Source organism: Lolium rigidum, chromosome 5 (genome assembly GCF_022539505.1).
Source record: "Lolium rigidum isolate FL_2022 chromosome 5, APGP_CSIRO_Lrig_0.1, whole genome shotgun sequence".
Lineage (NCBI taxonomy): Eukaryota > Viridiplantae > Streptophyta > Magnoliopsida > Poales > Poaceae > Lolium > Lolium rigidum.
Genome location: NC_061512.1, coordinates 221,126,711 through 221,141,471, shown reverse-complemented (window position 1 = coordinate 221,141,471; position 14,761 = coordinate 221,126,711). Strand labels below are relative to the sequence as shown.

The 14,761-nt window shown below is 41.4% G+C and overlaps 1 protein-coding gene across 1 annotated transcript; it reads right to left on the bottom strand.

Moving 5' to 3' along the window:
- Positions 1–551: 551 nt before the first annotated feature.
- Positions 552–8,259, bottom strand: LOC124657109 (RNA cytosine C(5)-methyltransferase NSUN2-like). Its single transcript, XM_047195720.1, has 15 exons — positions 8,086–8,259; positions 7,658–7,746; positions 7,243–7,309; positions 7,042–7,157; positions 5,586–5,652; positions 5,442–5,490; positions 4,471–4,556; positions 4,103–4,356; positions 3,970–4,025; positions 3,652–3,737; positions 3,345–3,437; positions 2,257–2,692; positions 1,625–2,145; positions 1,292–1,520; positions 552–1,203 (listed from the first exon to the last, which is right to left on the bottom strand). The coding sequence occupies exons 1-15, from the start codon at positions 8,257–8,259 to the stop codon at positions 908–910; spliced, it is 2,619 nt and encodes an 872-aa protein (XP_047051676.1). The 3' UTR covers positions 552–907.
- Positions 8,260–14,761: the final 6,502 nt, after the last annotated feature.

The window sequence follows — 14,761 nt, the reverse complement described above, 5'->3', positions numbered from 1 at the left end:
CTAGAGAGAGTATAGAGTAGCTCACAGTCTAGCAGCAAAGGCGCAGGGGTATCAATCTGTTGTTTGGATTGATGAACCTCCTGACTTTATTTTAGCTGAGTTAGCAGATGATGTAAGCCTCTTTTCATTGTAACTTGAACAGTTCTGTGTGGCAGCAAGTTCCAGACGCACTCTTTTCCTTACCAGGGTACCGAAGGGGACTGGAAGGTTTTTAATATATTATGATTTCAAAAAAAGCTACTCCGTATTTATTTCCTCCATTTGCCAATTTATTCTTCTTCCTTCTTACCAAGGGTCTATCAGTGTTATTCATCAAAAGGTTTGTAGGCATGAACTTCTTACTATTTGACAGACAGCATAGAGAATACAGACCACTGAGATTGGACATGCTGGATACGGCAAAGTATTACTCCCTCCGATCTCCATAATAAGTGCTAGGGCTTTAGTCCAAATTTGGACCAAGTTCCCAACACTTATTATGGATCAGAGGGGGGTAGTAATGATATCACCCACAAATGACTACCCCATCACAAGCACATAAGATCAAAATGTCTCAAAATAGTTTTCTAAAGAACTATCAGTTTTCAAGTTCAGAGCTTAGCATGACACTGTTTTCCCCACATTACATCCTCTCAAGCCAAAAAACCAACTGATGTTTTTTTTTTAAAAAGTAAACTGATACGTTACAGGGGAGCAACTAGCAGTCTAGCACCATGTATGCACTGTGGTTTTTCATGGCATAGTAGCAGAACAGAATGCCTTGACAGAGGAACGGTGTAAAAGCCAGAACGAAGGATTGACAAACCCCACTCCCCAGAGTAGTGATCAACTTGTATCAAAAGCCAAGTAGCAGGGCTCTGCTACATCAACCAGAAGTAACATGCCACCTTGTATGATGTCAACCAAGCTACTCAGCCTCCTTAACATCTGAAATATCCATGTCTGATGCTTTGCTTTCAGTCACACATTCTGGGTCTACCGTCTCATCGCCAACATCGGGCTGCTCGTCTGATCCATCACTCTTCAGGCTGGGTTTCCCATCATCAACTTTTGGGATTTTGAGCCCAAAACGAAATGATATCCTGTCAAGAAGCTCCTTCCCGTCCATGGGAGTAAGCATGACACACAGATTGGTCTTTCCTTTCCAACAAACTATGGCGATTGCATTGGGATCCATGCCTATGGATTCTACATCCTGATGCCCTGGAATATTAATAACGAACGTTCAGTTGTCATTAAATCATGATATTCATCATTTTTAAGGGCCAAAATGAAAAGGAGTGTAATGTACCTTCGCGCAGTATTACGACACAACAGCCCCGTAGTAGAGCTGAAGCTTCCTCGCCGAATTTTGCATCCACAAAATCAGGAAATTTAATGATTCTGTACTGTAAAAGGTGCTGGAAGTCTATTGCCGATGCATATAGAATCTGCTTGGTGATGTAAGGAAGCAGCAGAGGCAATCCCTCAGATGACAACCTAAATGTGCATGGTGAATCCTCCTTTGTCGACTGCCTTTCCTGAAAGATAGGGGACGGATGAACGAGTTGCAGTGTTAAATGTAAGGTTTGCTTTCTGAGAAAAGCTTGAATAAATAAACATCACAAATTAGTGGGACACTTACAAATATCTTCAGGCCAAGCGAGGTAATCTTCAGCCGCTCCCCAACTTTTACATTGAGCTCCAACACTTCTTGAACTGATTTTGAGACATAGTATATTCTTTTAACATGACTAGTATCAGGGTTCCTAGTCACAAGATGACCTTCAAGTTTAAATGAATCCTTGATGCCGTAGTAAGATACTATGCTTCTAATTGTCGCTTCATCTTTGAAAAATATCACAGGATCAACCCCTCTCCATCTGGTTTGGTTTTGGGTCTTTCTCTTATCTCTCTTTGATGCTTGATCATTTTGTACCTCAGCAACAATCACCTTAGCTTCCTCAGAACTTCTATCTTCTGAAATTTCATTATCCATGTCTTTGTTTTTTTGTTCATTCAGAACATGGCTGTCATCAACCCCTTGCTGGTTAATAGAAGTTTCTTCAGAGAGCACCTTATCAGATCCTGGACCATTCAGACGATTCAAAGCACTGTCTTTCAGGATACTGCGCTCACCTTTAATTGCTTCTACCACCTGGCTCTCTGAAATTATGTTCAATGTATAGGGTACTTGAGTACTAGGAACCAGCATCCACTATGAGATATGATGCAATAATGATTTATACATATGGAATAGATGGATGAAAAAAGTACCATTCAGCGGAGAGAGTTTCTGCAGTACGGCAATAAAAAATCCTCCACTGTTTTGGTCATGTGGGACAATTCTCATACAACGATGTAGCGGTAAACTTGAATGCTCTGTACGGATGGAGGTTGAATCTGATGTTCCATCAGAGCGCCTTGGAACTTTACCAGACTCAGATTCATCTTGTTTTATCTCTTCAGTATTGGCATTGTCACCATTACTGCTGCCATTGGTCGCTATCTTTGTTTCTTCTTTTCCTTCTACCATATCCCCTGACTCGTTCATTTCTGCATCGACCACATCTATGTTGACCACATCACTGCCACCCACTGTACAGCTGTCTGTGGCACCTTTACCTGAGGGGAACATACTTGGTGATATTACCTTCTTCCTGTAGTGAAGTACATCTTCATAAGTGCCCACCCAAGAACCTCGATCCCGTACCTGCAATATACAGAAACAATCACGGAAAGGAGCAGAGTGCTAAGAATTATTAAATGTATAAAGGCTAACAGGGGTAGAATAATTGTGTCAGAGGATACCAAGAACAAAGAATAAACTAGGATCTGAAAATAACAGCAGCTGGGTGTGGCAAGCTTCTTTTGTCTTTTAAGTGCATGATACACTAGAAAGGAATTATTCTTCCTAGTAGAATATTTACATGAATGGGAACATCCTCTCCTTACAGAACTTCTTCATCTCATTACAAAAATTATATTACTAAGAAAAGAATTAATTCAATAAAACATATGAATAGAAAATGTTTGAGATATAATTGTATAATGTGACATGCAAGTGCAAGTCCAGTTTCCAGTTTCCACTTTATCCAGCGCACTAAGCTTTGATTATTGTTAGTACATAAGGTGTCTAATTAGACCACGAAAAAGATGTCCAACATTACAGGTGATGCTATTCGGAAATAGATGGAATATGTTCTCTCTCATCTTACATGATTTGTTTGTACTATCCTCCACAAAGGACGGCAAGTTACAAGTTTACAAGAAGCCACGACTTATTAGGAAAAGAAACACCTGGTGGGCAAAACAAGGTACTATAAACAAGAAAATATGCATGATATAGAAACATGTACACTAACCTTCCAGGTGCTAAGTCCAGGACGGCGGACCAATTCAGGTAGCTCGTTAGAAACATCCAGGAGTTCAACGGAATCTCCACATCTTCGCAGAATCTACATAATTGAAAAAATGGTCAATGTTGCAAAAGGCACAAGACATACAAATCAACAACTATACAAGAACGTAAGAAAGCAATATGCTGAAAGATGAGGTGTCATGTTTGGACAAATCACAATGCATTTCTCTGACATCAATTTGCCGTGCACTGAACGGTGAACACCATTTTAAGATTTAATGAAACTATTCAGATATATAAAAATATATTACCTCGCCAACAACAGCTTCATTTTCAACAGGATTCAATGAACATGTTGAGTAGACCATCCTTCCACCCACTTTAAGCAAAGCGATACCTGAAACAACGAACATATAAGCCTAACTCCCTGGAGTAGTAAATCATTAACAGGGAAAGTAGCATATAATCAAATATCAAAAAAAAAAAAATCAATTGTGCAAGGGATAGACCACCTTAAAGGTGACATAAAATGCTTAAATATGTTTCAAAAAGTAAGACCCTAACTTAGAGAACCAACTTGACAATTTCGTGAAGCAGATAATTTGAATGGTATATCTTTTAATCCTTACCACGCATAGCTATTTCCACTTGGAGACGATGAAGTCCATTACCCATGCCAATATTCCTGAGTAGCCAATTCAGTCGATAAAGAATTACCAAGAAAATGGAAGCAGCAAACAAGCTAAACGATACAGTGCTTACCACGTTCTCCACATATCAGGAGCCTTACGGACAGTTCCATCGCCACTGCATGGCACATCACACAATACACAATCAAATTCCAACCTCTGCGGCTTTGACTCATCTACACATGACTCCGGACAGAACTTTGCAAGACTACAGCCAGGAAAATTTTGGGCTTCATGATTTGTCACTATCAGATTGGCTGTGCACATTCTTTTTGTCTGATGTATTAGAAGGTTGCATCTTTGCACATCGAGATCATTAGCTACCACCTAAGTTACAGAGTAAGAAGTGCAAAGTATTAATAACAGATGATATATTCAACATATTTTAGAATTGGCAGAAATAATATAATAATAACTATAGCTGTAGATAGATAAATCCACCATGGCATTTGGAAGCATCCCAGGCTTTGTTGACTGGTGGATCATCTCAAGTAACTGGAAAGTTTTAGACCCTGGAGCGGCGCACACTGCATAAGGTCACAAAATTCATGAGATATATTAGTTTCTTAAAGAAGTCTCCCCTCACAATAAAAATAACACTGTACTCAAATACTGTTCTCCCTTTAAGCTAGAGTTCTGCGTAAATAAGTTTAATCCAAAATCAACCAAAAAAGACCTGGCTTAAATAGAGATTCAACAACCTCATGGAGAGTTGTGTAGCTACAATTGCTAGGTGTTATGTTTTTTTCACTTGTTAGAGAATTCCATCCCTAGAAGATAAGGAGACACTGGAGGTGAGAGAAACTTGACTAGCATCGGTGCTGAGGGTGTGCAAAACTGAAACCAGCTCAAACAGTGGAAACCATCCAGTTAGTATTTAATTCATTTTCATTCACAGTTTCAATCTCAACTCCGAAGCTAGTACAAATTTTTGAACTAGCCCAAACCGGTCAAACAAACCAAACCGTGTTTGCACAGGCTTAACCGATGCTAAGGGATGTGAGGTAGGTGCGAAGATAAATAAGCTTTGTACCACCACCAAGCTTATCACCCAACGCTAAGCTAAATAAGACATGTTTTTAAATTGTTATCGTACTCCTTAGAACCCATATATGGTGCTAAGGGATGAAAGTAAGAGAGTTCAATGGACACAGAACTCTGATTCGCCTACTTTAGTGTTTAATACTTACGTGCTGGGATGTGAATGCTCTTATTGCAGTTAGAAAAAATCTTCATACTAGTACTTGAACCCTTTTTTAGCAGCAACTTTTTTTATCGGGCATTTAGGCTATGGACATTATAAACCAGATTATCGGAGTAGCCGAAGTTAGGCAATGAGGCAGTTCAAATGAAAGAATTTTTGTTATGTAAATTGCAAGCCGCCAACATGTGAAATGATGGACAAATCGTACTGTCAAGAATATGATGGTCAGGTTGCACTTTCAGAAACAAAGGTGGAACCTGCAAGAGCAATAAACATCATTTAGGTAAGATCTGACCAAGACATCACAGATAAACAATATAGGGCATCTACGGAGTAAACTCAAAGCACCTACCATGCTGACAGCCTCTTGCCTAGTTATATTGCCAACTTCATTCTCTTGCTTCAAGAATTCATGGAAACTGTAAAGAAAATGAGGATGTTAAATAAAAAATGATGTGTCACTAGAATATAGTATGAGAACTTCCAGCATTACAAATTACAAATTGTAATCGCAGCACATTACTAAGCGTGCGAAGATTACAGAATTTTATTCTCCAAAGAAATTGGGGGGCAGGTGACAAACATGATCTTCTTTGCCTTTCATAATATGGTTTTACTTATTTGCCCATGCTTCAGCAAATCTAAGGTACTAGAGCTACTCTATCAATTCAGTTAGCACCCTCAAATATATAATGAGAAACTTCAACAGGAAAGTAGAACATTGAATGTAGGATGCAATATGACATTACAAGTTTCCAAAGAGGTAATTGAAGAGTTTCAGTGAGCCCTCAATTTCAGATCAAAATATTCAAGGCAAACAATCGAAGGAGTGAGTTGGTTGACAGTTGATTCATGGAGAATTTCACTGTATTCAGCCAATCAGATTAATCACTTTGGATTTATTAAACAACATTTAAGGAACAAGGAAATATCTCAACAGATCATGGATACAGAACTTTATGTAAAAGGAGATTGCACAATTCATTCCTTTTTTTATCACACACCAGTTTAACAAGTACCCTATACTGCATAGAGTTATCCTGTGGCCTCTGCTTTTCGACAGTTCTATTGCAGAAAGCCCAATGTGTTGGCACTTGATGCAATTAATGTTAAGGGAAGATTAGTAATCCTAATCATACAGGGCCCTCCCAGCCCATAGACTAAATCCATTTCAGTATGTTCCCAGGCGACTTTGCGCTAATGTTGCCACAAGAACTCTTCCAATGCCACCGGCCAACCTCCCGGTGATCATCTTGATTAAGGAGTAAGACAGGAACAGCGAACCCGGAGGCTGGTATCAGCGTCGCCGTTCGCATTGAGCGCATTCGACGACCTGGGAAATCAACTGCCTGGGCGCTGGATGATTTTTATCCCAACTGGACAAAGCAAACATCATGGAGTACTCACTACTAGACTGATTATTACACATACAAATCCCTTCTGTATTTTGCAGCCTGCATCATGGAGTAGAAGCTCAACACAAAGAAGCGGGAAAACTACTGCAGCCCCACAGCCTCGGCGAGAAGACAGGTCAGTCCAAAAGAACAGAGCCCCTCCTGCCGGCAAGGCAGGCAGAGGAGACAGAGCTGCCAGATATGCGGGAAGAACTGGGCTGTGTTTAGACTCATCAACGATTCTAACAAGTATGCAGTTTACTAAACTACCCTTTCACTAAGCAAAGCAGGTAGATTAGTAACACTAACCACATCTGTTAGTTTGCTCATGCAATTAAATTTCCAGAAAGCACAGAAGCACTTGTTGGCAAGGTTCATTCAAAATAAGCACCAAGCAGTACAAGGTCGGTTTACCTCTCAAGCGCCTGGTTTCTCCTCAGCTGCATCCGAGAAAAGTTCAAATGCCATGCGAGATTGCCAGGGTACCAAGGCAAAGGCCGAATAGCCTCTTTTTCATGCTCATCACTGACCTGTGCATGACAAAAGCATTACAATATAGTAGAAAATATCAAGGGCATAAAAATTAAATTTATGAACAAGTTGTTTAGAAATAACCTCAGTCTCTAACGACTTCCTGAAGTCGTTTTCTAACTGTGATTGTATGTCTTGATAAAACTGAGAGCTGGAAAGTAAATAAAAAGCATGAGCTTAATAGGGTAGAAGAATCAAACCACAGAACTAAGAATTAAGTTATCAGCAATTATTTCGGACATAAAAGGAATTAAAAAGGTTTTTTTGGTACAAATAACAGGCCATTTTATAAGAGTACATTCTGCTCTAACTATTAGGTTGGTTTTTCATATTCTTCCAAAGCAAACACATATGAAAAAGGTAACAGATGTATATAAAGTATCTGATGAACCAAAGCAACCAGCAGGCAAACCAGAATATAGAGCATATCATCCTCTCATATAGGTTTGATTATTGAGTCTATATAAGCATGCTTACGTTTCAGAGAAAGTAGAATTACCTCGCATTAATCCTGAAAGCGGCAGGCAATGGCTTCCGGAGCATGCTCATGAAGGTATCCCACTCTTCCTCAGGAACAATTTGCTGCCCCTGTAAGGCATACACAAGTTTACACATCCAATAGGATTTTAGCAGAAGCAACATCAAAAGTTTGCAAGTAATGCTACGTCCAGCTGAAAAACTGCAGCAGCTACAACTACTGACAACAGAAGCAAAGGCAGCTTAGCCCAGCTATGCTGCTATCCATCCAAAAAGATATGCCTTACAAATAATAGCTTATATAACACATCCGCCCCTAAATCAACAAACCATCCCATTCAAAACTGAAATATACTTGCAAAAAGCTAAGACAGTAAGCTCCAAGTCATAATGAAGCCAAAAAGTGCAGAAACAGGAAGCTGCACGTGATCTGAACCAAGCGGCCTGCACCTTGTAGTAATCCTCGAAAGCCGGGTTCGCGGTGGCAAACGGCTGCCAGCCGCCCTCGCTTCCTTCGCCGCCGCCGGCACCGGCGGGGGGGCGCTTGGGGTTGTCCTTCCAGACGTTCTCGCGCTCCTCCTTGAAGTGGCGGCGCTGTGAGCGCCCGCGCTTCCTGCCTCCCATCTCTTCCTCTAGCGCGCGCTCCGCAGATTCTTCTGCTGTTGCGGCCTCTCGGTGGCGGCGGCGGCGGCGAGGCGAGGAGTTTGAGCGGCTGCGGCGGTGGTGGGGTTTAGGGAGTGGCGGCGATGGAGGGGGGGAAGAGAGGTGGTGAGGAGGTCGCGAGGAGTTGGAATGTTAGGCGGGCTTTGGTTCGGCTCGTTGCGAATCCGTGACGCGTGGGCTACAAGCGTAATGGGCTTCGCAGTTTACCATCCATGGGCTGGTCAACTATATATTGTTCGTCAAAGCAAGTGAAGAGGGAGCTTGTGATGTTAAAAGTTTTCTGGACAAGTATTGTGAAGCCACGGGTCAACGTGTGAATTTGGATAAGTAGTCCGTCCTCTTTAGCAAGGGTTGTCCCGAGACAGCAAGGCAGATTGTGAAAGACATTCTACATGTACCCAGGCCCGGCCCAAGGGGGGGCGGGAGGGGCAGCCGCCCTGGGCCCAACGAAATTTGGGGCCCTCCAAATGTAAGTTTATACTACTAGGCTCATTGAGTGTTGGTTCTTAGGCTCCCAGGCCCAGCGTAGGATGGTAGGAAGGCTCAGCTGGGCCTTTTCTTTTCACGAACCGGAAACAATTCCATCGACTGAGGGACCGGCCCTCGCATCCATACGATGTCCCCGGCTGTTCGTGAACTTTGTGAGTTTCCCTGGTTGGTTCGATCGCTCCCAATTCTCCAACTCCGGCCGGCCGCCGCTTCCTGATTCCTTCACCTGACGAAAGCGGCCACAACAGCTGCAGGCAGGAGACCCCCAAACCTGAAAGAGTAAACACAAGCGGTATAGTCATCTAATCTCTGAATTCTTGATGTTCTGCTATACGTAGTCTATATAGCCCTATGCCCTAATTTCAGTTACAATTTGTCTCTTTTATTTTCAGCCGCGTTATGTCTCTGACTTCATCGTCACTGACTTCGCATCCAGAAATGTAAAACAACACAAGACGTAGCAGCACCGGAATGTAATACAACACCAGATTATTGGACGAGATAGATATTAATTTCATCTGACTTCACGTCTAGGAACGAGAAAGTTTTAGGGTAAGATGTATATAGTATTATTGTCATATGAATAATATTGCTATCAGTACATTTTAGGTCTTTCTTTGTATTTTTTTATACATACATTTAAAAAAAATACTAGGGGCCCTAAAATCTAGTTTCGCCCCAGGCCCTCGAAAGCTCAGGACCGGGGCTGCATGTACCTAACAAGACACTTAATGAGAGGTGTCTGGGAATGCCATCAGATGTTGGCATGTCTTTTAAATGGTGCTTTTAAGCATAGAAAGATAGAGTTTGGATACATGTTCAAGCATGGCTGGAACAATTGCTCTCGGCTGCTGGTAAGGAGGTCTTGATCAAATCAGTGCTACAAGCTATTCCTATTTTTTCCATGTCATGCTTCAAGCTGCCGAAAGGATTATGCGACCACATTAATTCTCTTATTCGGAAATTCTGGTGGGGTTCAAAGAAGGGGAAGAGGAGAACACACTGGGTCTCGTGGGAAGTGATGTGCACACCAAAGTTTGCGGGTGGTCTGGGCTTTCGAGATAGAACTTTTTAATCTGTCCTTGCTTGCTAAACAGGCATGGCGTCTTCTCCAAAACCCGAGCAGTCTAAGTGCAAAAATACTCAAGGCAATATACTTTCCCTCTTCAAGTATCCTTGAGGCTACAACCCGCCAGCACCCCTCCCAGATTTGGCGCTCTATAATTCAAGGAAGAGACGCAATGGTCCAAGGTTTGGTGCGAAGAATTGGAACTAGGGAGGATACACACGCGTGGAACCAAAACTGGATTCCCCGTGATTTCATGTTGCGCCCCACTGCTTGCAAGAAAATGAACCCCCCAGTGAGGGTCAGCGTATTCATAGACACTAAATCTGTTTCCTGGAATCACACGGCTCTTGAGGAATTATTTCTACCTATGGATGTCGAGCAGATTTGTAAAATTCCGCTAGGCACCCGCCGACAAGCTGATTCTTGGGCCTAGCATTATGAACGATCAGGCATCTTCTCGGTCCGATCATGTATCGGCTTTTGGTTCATATAAAAAGGCGTCGGGAATATTGGCTTGACAATAGACCAGCCGCCTCGAATCAGGCAGGAGAGGAGAAGTTATGGAAGAAGATGTGGACAGTCAACATGCCATCATTTGATATGTTAAGCATAGAGGGGTTAGGAGATGATACCTCGGAGGATTTAGCCATAAGGCAACTTTCTTCCTCCACATGAATGACTTCATTGGAGAATTCGCTTGGTGATGAAGAGTTGGTGGAGAGGGAGGCAAGAGCAACCAATCCATTTGAAGTTTCATCTTCTTCATCATCAACCTCATCATCTCCGGAGGTATATTCTTCTTGAGTTGATAGCACAATAGATGTGTCCAAGGTGGACCTTGCCATGAAGCAATGTGCATTCTTGATAGGAGAATTCTCATTGGGGGATTCAAAGAGAGATGAAGAGGGAATGTTGGTAGTGACAATGGCGGCCACTTCCTTTGAGCTTTCTTCTTCTTCATCATCACTAGAACTTTCAACTTCATCGGAAGAATATTCTTCCCTCGTCACTAGCACAATCCTTGGGGGCCTCTTGCCCTTCTTGCTCTTGTTGTTGTAGAATTTCTTGTTGGGGGCCTTTGAATCTTTGCCCTTTGAGTCTTTGCTCTTGTCCTTGGGAATGAGCCTTCCACCATGAGTCTCCCTATGCTCATAAGGGCATTGGGCGATGAAATGGCGCTTGTCACCACAATTGTAGCATGATCTTGTTCTTGGACCCAAGCTAGTGGACCCACTTGAGTTGTCTCTTGATGTTGTCTTCCTTGGCCTTGGATGGATCAACCCAAAAAGATTTTGCATGGAAGGCCATGTGATCATTGTAGTGGAGTTCCAAGTCTTCCGAATAGGACATACTCCAAGATGCCCTATATGATTCTTGAGGGGTTGATACGTCTCCAACGTATCCATAATTTCTGATGTTCCATGCTTGTTTTATGACAATACTTACATGTTTTGCTTGCACTTTATGATGATTTTATCCGTTTTCCGGAACTAACCTATTAACAAGATGCCACTGTGCCAGTTCCTGTTTTCTCCTGTTTTTGGTTCCAGAAAGGCTGTTCGAGCAATATTCTCGGAATTCGACGAAACGAAGACCAAACATCATAATTCACCGAGACGGACCAGGACACCGAAGGGGAGTCAGAGGGGAGGCCTGGGGCCCCACACCATAGGGCCGCGCGGGCCAGCCCCTGGCCGCGCCGGCCTATGGGGAGGGCACCCTGTTGCCCCTCCTGCGCCGCCTCTTCGCCTATATAAGCCCTTTCGACCTAAAAACTCGATACCTTTTGACGAAACTCCAGAAAGACTCCAGGGGCGCCGCCGCCATCGCGAAACTCCAATTCGGGGGACAGAAGTCTGTGTTCCGGCACCTGCCGGGACGGGAAGTGCCCCCGAAGCCATCTCCATCGACGCCATCGCCTCCATCATGCTCCGTGAGTAGTTCCCCCATGGACTACGGGTTCTAGCGATAGCTAGTTGGTACTCTCTATCCCATGTACTTCAATACAATGATCTCATGAGCTGCCTTACATGATTGAGATCCATCTGATGTAATCGGTGTTGTGTTTGTTGGGATCCGATGGATGATACATTATGATTAGTCTATCTATAAAGTTTGTGAAGTTATTGTTGCTTGCAATCTTGTTATGCTTAATGCTTGTCACTAGGGCCGAGTGGCATGATCTTAGATTTAAGCTCTATACTTATTGCTTAGATTGTATCTACAAGTTGTATGCACATGTCTATGTCTGGAACCAAAGGCCCCAAAGTGACGAAATTGGGACAAGCTGGAGGGGAAGGCTTAGATATGAGGATCACATGTTTTCACGGAGTGTTAATGCTTTGCTTCGGTGCTCTATTAAAAGGAGTGCCTTAATATCCGATGAGATTCCCTTGAGGCCCGGCTGCCACCGGCTGGTAGGACAAAAGATGTTGTACAAGTTTCTCATTGCGAGCACGTATGACTATATATGGAAAACATGCCTACATGATTAATAAGCTGGATGTTCTAACTTAATGCTTGGAATCCTATCAATTGCCCAACTGTAATTTGTTCACCCAACACTTGTCACTTGTTATTGGAGAGTTACCACTAGTGTAGATAGCTGGGAACCCCGGTCCATCTTTCATCATCATATACTTGTTCTACATGTCATTGGAAGTAGTATCAACTATTTTCCGGTGCCATTGCTCCTGTGTTATTGCTACTGCTGCTGTGTTACTGTTACTATTGCTCTCATATTACTGCTGCTTTCACATCACCCCTGTTACTAGTGCTTTTCCAGATGCAGCTGAATTGACAACTCAGTTGTTAAGGCTTATAAGTATTCTTTACCTCCCCTTGTGTCGAATCAATAAATTTGGGTTTTACTTCCCTCGAAGACTGCCGCGATCCCCTATACTTGTGGGTTATCAAGACTGTTTTCTAGCGCCGTTGCCGGGGAGGCATAGCTCTACTCATAAGTTCACCTGGGGAGTACACTCTACCTCTCTCTCTGTTTTTATTTTGTTTTACTTTGTTTTGCTTGGTTTACTTTTGCCTAGTTTATTTGTGCTTAGTTTATTTCTGTCTTGTTTTATTTTTCTTAGTTTACTTTTGTCTAGTTTCTTTTTGTCTTGTTTTACTTTTCTCATATACCCAAAAATCCATAAAAATTTGAAAAATCTAAAAATTAAAAACTGCTGTTATGGGAGAACCTATAACCTACTTGGAGCTTATAGAATATTATAATAATTATAGAGAATCAAGAGCGGGAAAAGTGATGAGTGCTGTGATAGAAAAATTGAATACAATTGCTAAAATCTTGCTTAAACGCCATGATATAAACTGTTGCTCTCAACAGGACACTAAACATCTTAAATTTCAATGTGGCTTTAGTGAGGAATTTTTAATTAAGAACTATAATCGGAATAGCTATATTCATTTTGGGTTTGAAGAGGTAGAACAATTTGTCATATTTATGGGAGCCTCCGAGATAGAATCCTTCATGGTTAAAAATTATGAAACTTGTGTTGTTTGTAAGGACCTTAAAGATTATGTCTCTTCTATCCTTAATTTTTGCAATGAAAGTTACACTGATAATCCTTATATCATTGATTATAAAGAGAGACTCATTAATGCACAAGAATGCACTCACAATTTGCATGGACCTGTGGAAGAAGAAATTGATGAACCTGAAAGCTCATTGGATGAAAAAGAGGAGGAAATCGATGAACCTGAAAGCTCATTGGATGAAAAAGAAGAGGAGAGTGATGAACAAAAGGAGGAAGAATGGATTAGCTACCCATGCCAACCTTCTAATGAGAGTAACTCTTTATCTCTTACACTATTTGATTGTCCTCCATGCTTACCGAAAGAGGTTGAATGTTATGTTCCTGTGGATTCTCTTGAAATATTCCCTATGAGTAAAACTTGTGAGAATAATTATGCTACTGTTATTTATGATAATCCATGCTACTTTTATAAATCTTATGATAATGCTTTGTTTGTGCCTCGATGTCGAAATGCATGGTACTAAAGAATTTTGCGTAGCAAATGTTTATGATAAAGCTCTTGATGATGGTCCTATGTTACTTGATAATATTAATTGTACTACTAATGAAAATGGGATTGGAGAGGTCTTGACATTATCTATGATTCCCATATCTCTTGAGATTGATCAACCATCTTGTTATATTATTGATAAAAGTGTGTTTGAAAGTTTTAATCGCACTATTTTTGAGCTTGATAAAAATTATGTGTTTATGGATCATGAAAAGCATGCTATATGTGATAGTTATATTATTGAGTTTGTTCATGAAGCTACTGAAAATTACTATGAGGGAGGAAAATATAGTTGTAGAAATTTTCATGGTGCTAAAACACCTCTCTATATGCTTAAAATTTTGAAGTTACTCTTGTTTTATCTTCTTATGCTTATCACTTTGTTCTTCATGAATTTATTTGTGTACAAGATTCCTATGCATAGGAAGTGGGTTAGACTTAAATGTGTTTTGAATTTGCTTTTTGATGCTCTCTTTTGCTTCAACTCTTATTTCTTGCGAGTGCATCATTAAAACTCGCTGAGCCCATCTTAATGGCTATAAAGAAAGAACTTCTTGGGAGATAACCCATGTGTTTATTTTGCTACTTGTTTTGTTGTGTCTTGGAAGTTGTTACTACTGTAGCAACCTCTCATTATCTTTATTTTATTGCAATGTTGTACCAAGTGAAGCCTCTAATCGAAGGTTGATACTAGATTTGGATTTCTGCGCAGAAACAGATTTCTATCTGTCACGAATCTGGGCTGTTTTCTCTGTAGGTAACTCAGAAAATTATGCCAATTTACGTGCTTGTTCCTCAGATATGTACGCAACTTCCATTAGTTTTGAGTTTTCTGATTTGAGCTACCTCTTTAAAATTCGT

Excerpts from the sequence above, each read along its gene's own strand:
- LOC124657109 (XM_047195720.1), bottom strand. The coding sequence starts at position 8,259 with ATGGGAGGCAGGAAGCGCGGGCGCTCACAGCGCCGCCACTTCAAGGAG. Across the intron at positions 7,310-7,657 it reads GCTTTCAGGATTAATGCGAG|CTCTCAGTTTTATCAAGACA; the intron begins GTAATTCTACTT and ends TTTACTTTCCAG. Across the intron at positions 1,521-1,624 it reads CGCTTGGCCTGAAGATATTT|GAAAGGCAGTCGACAAAGGA; the intron begins GTAAGTGTCCCA and ends CCTATCTTTCAG.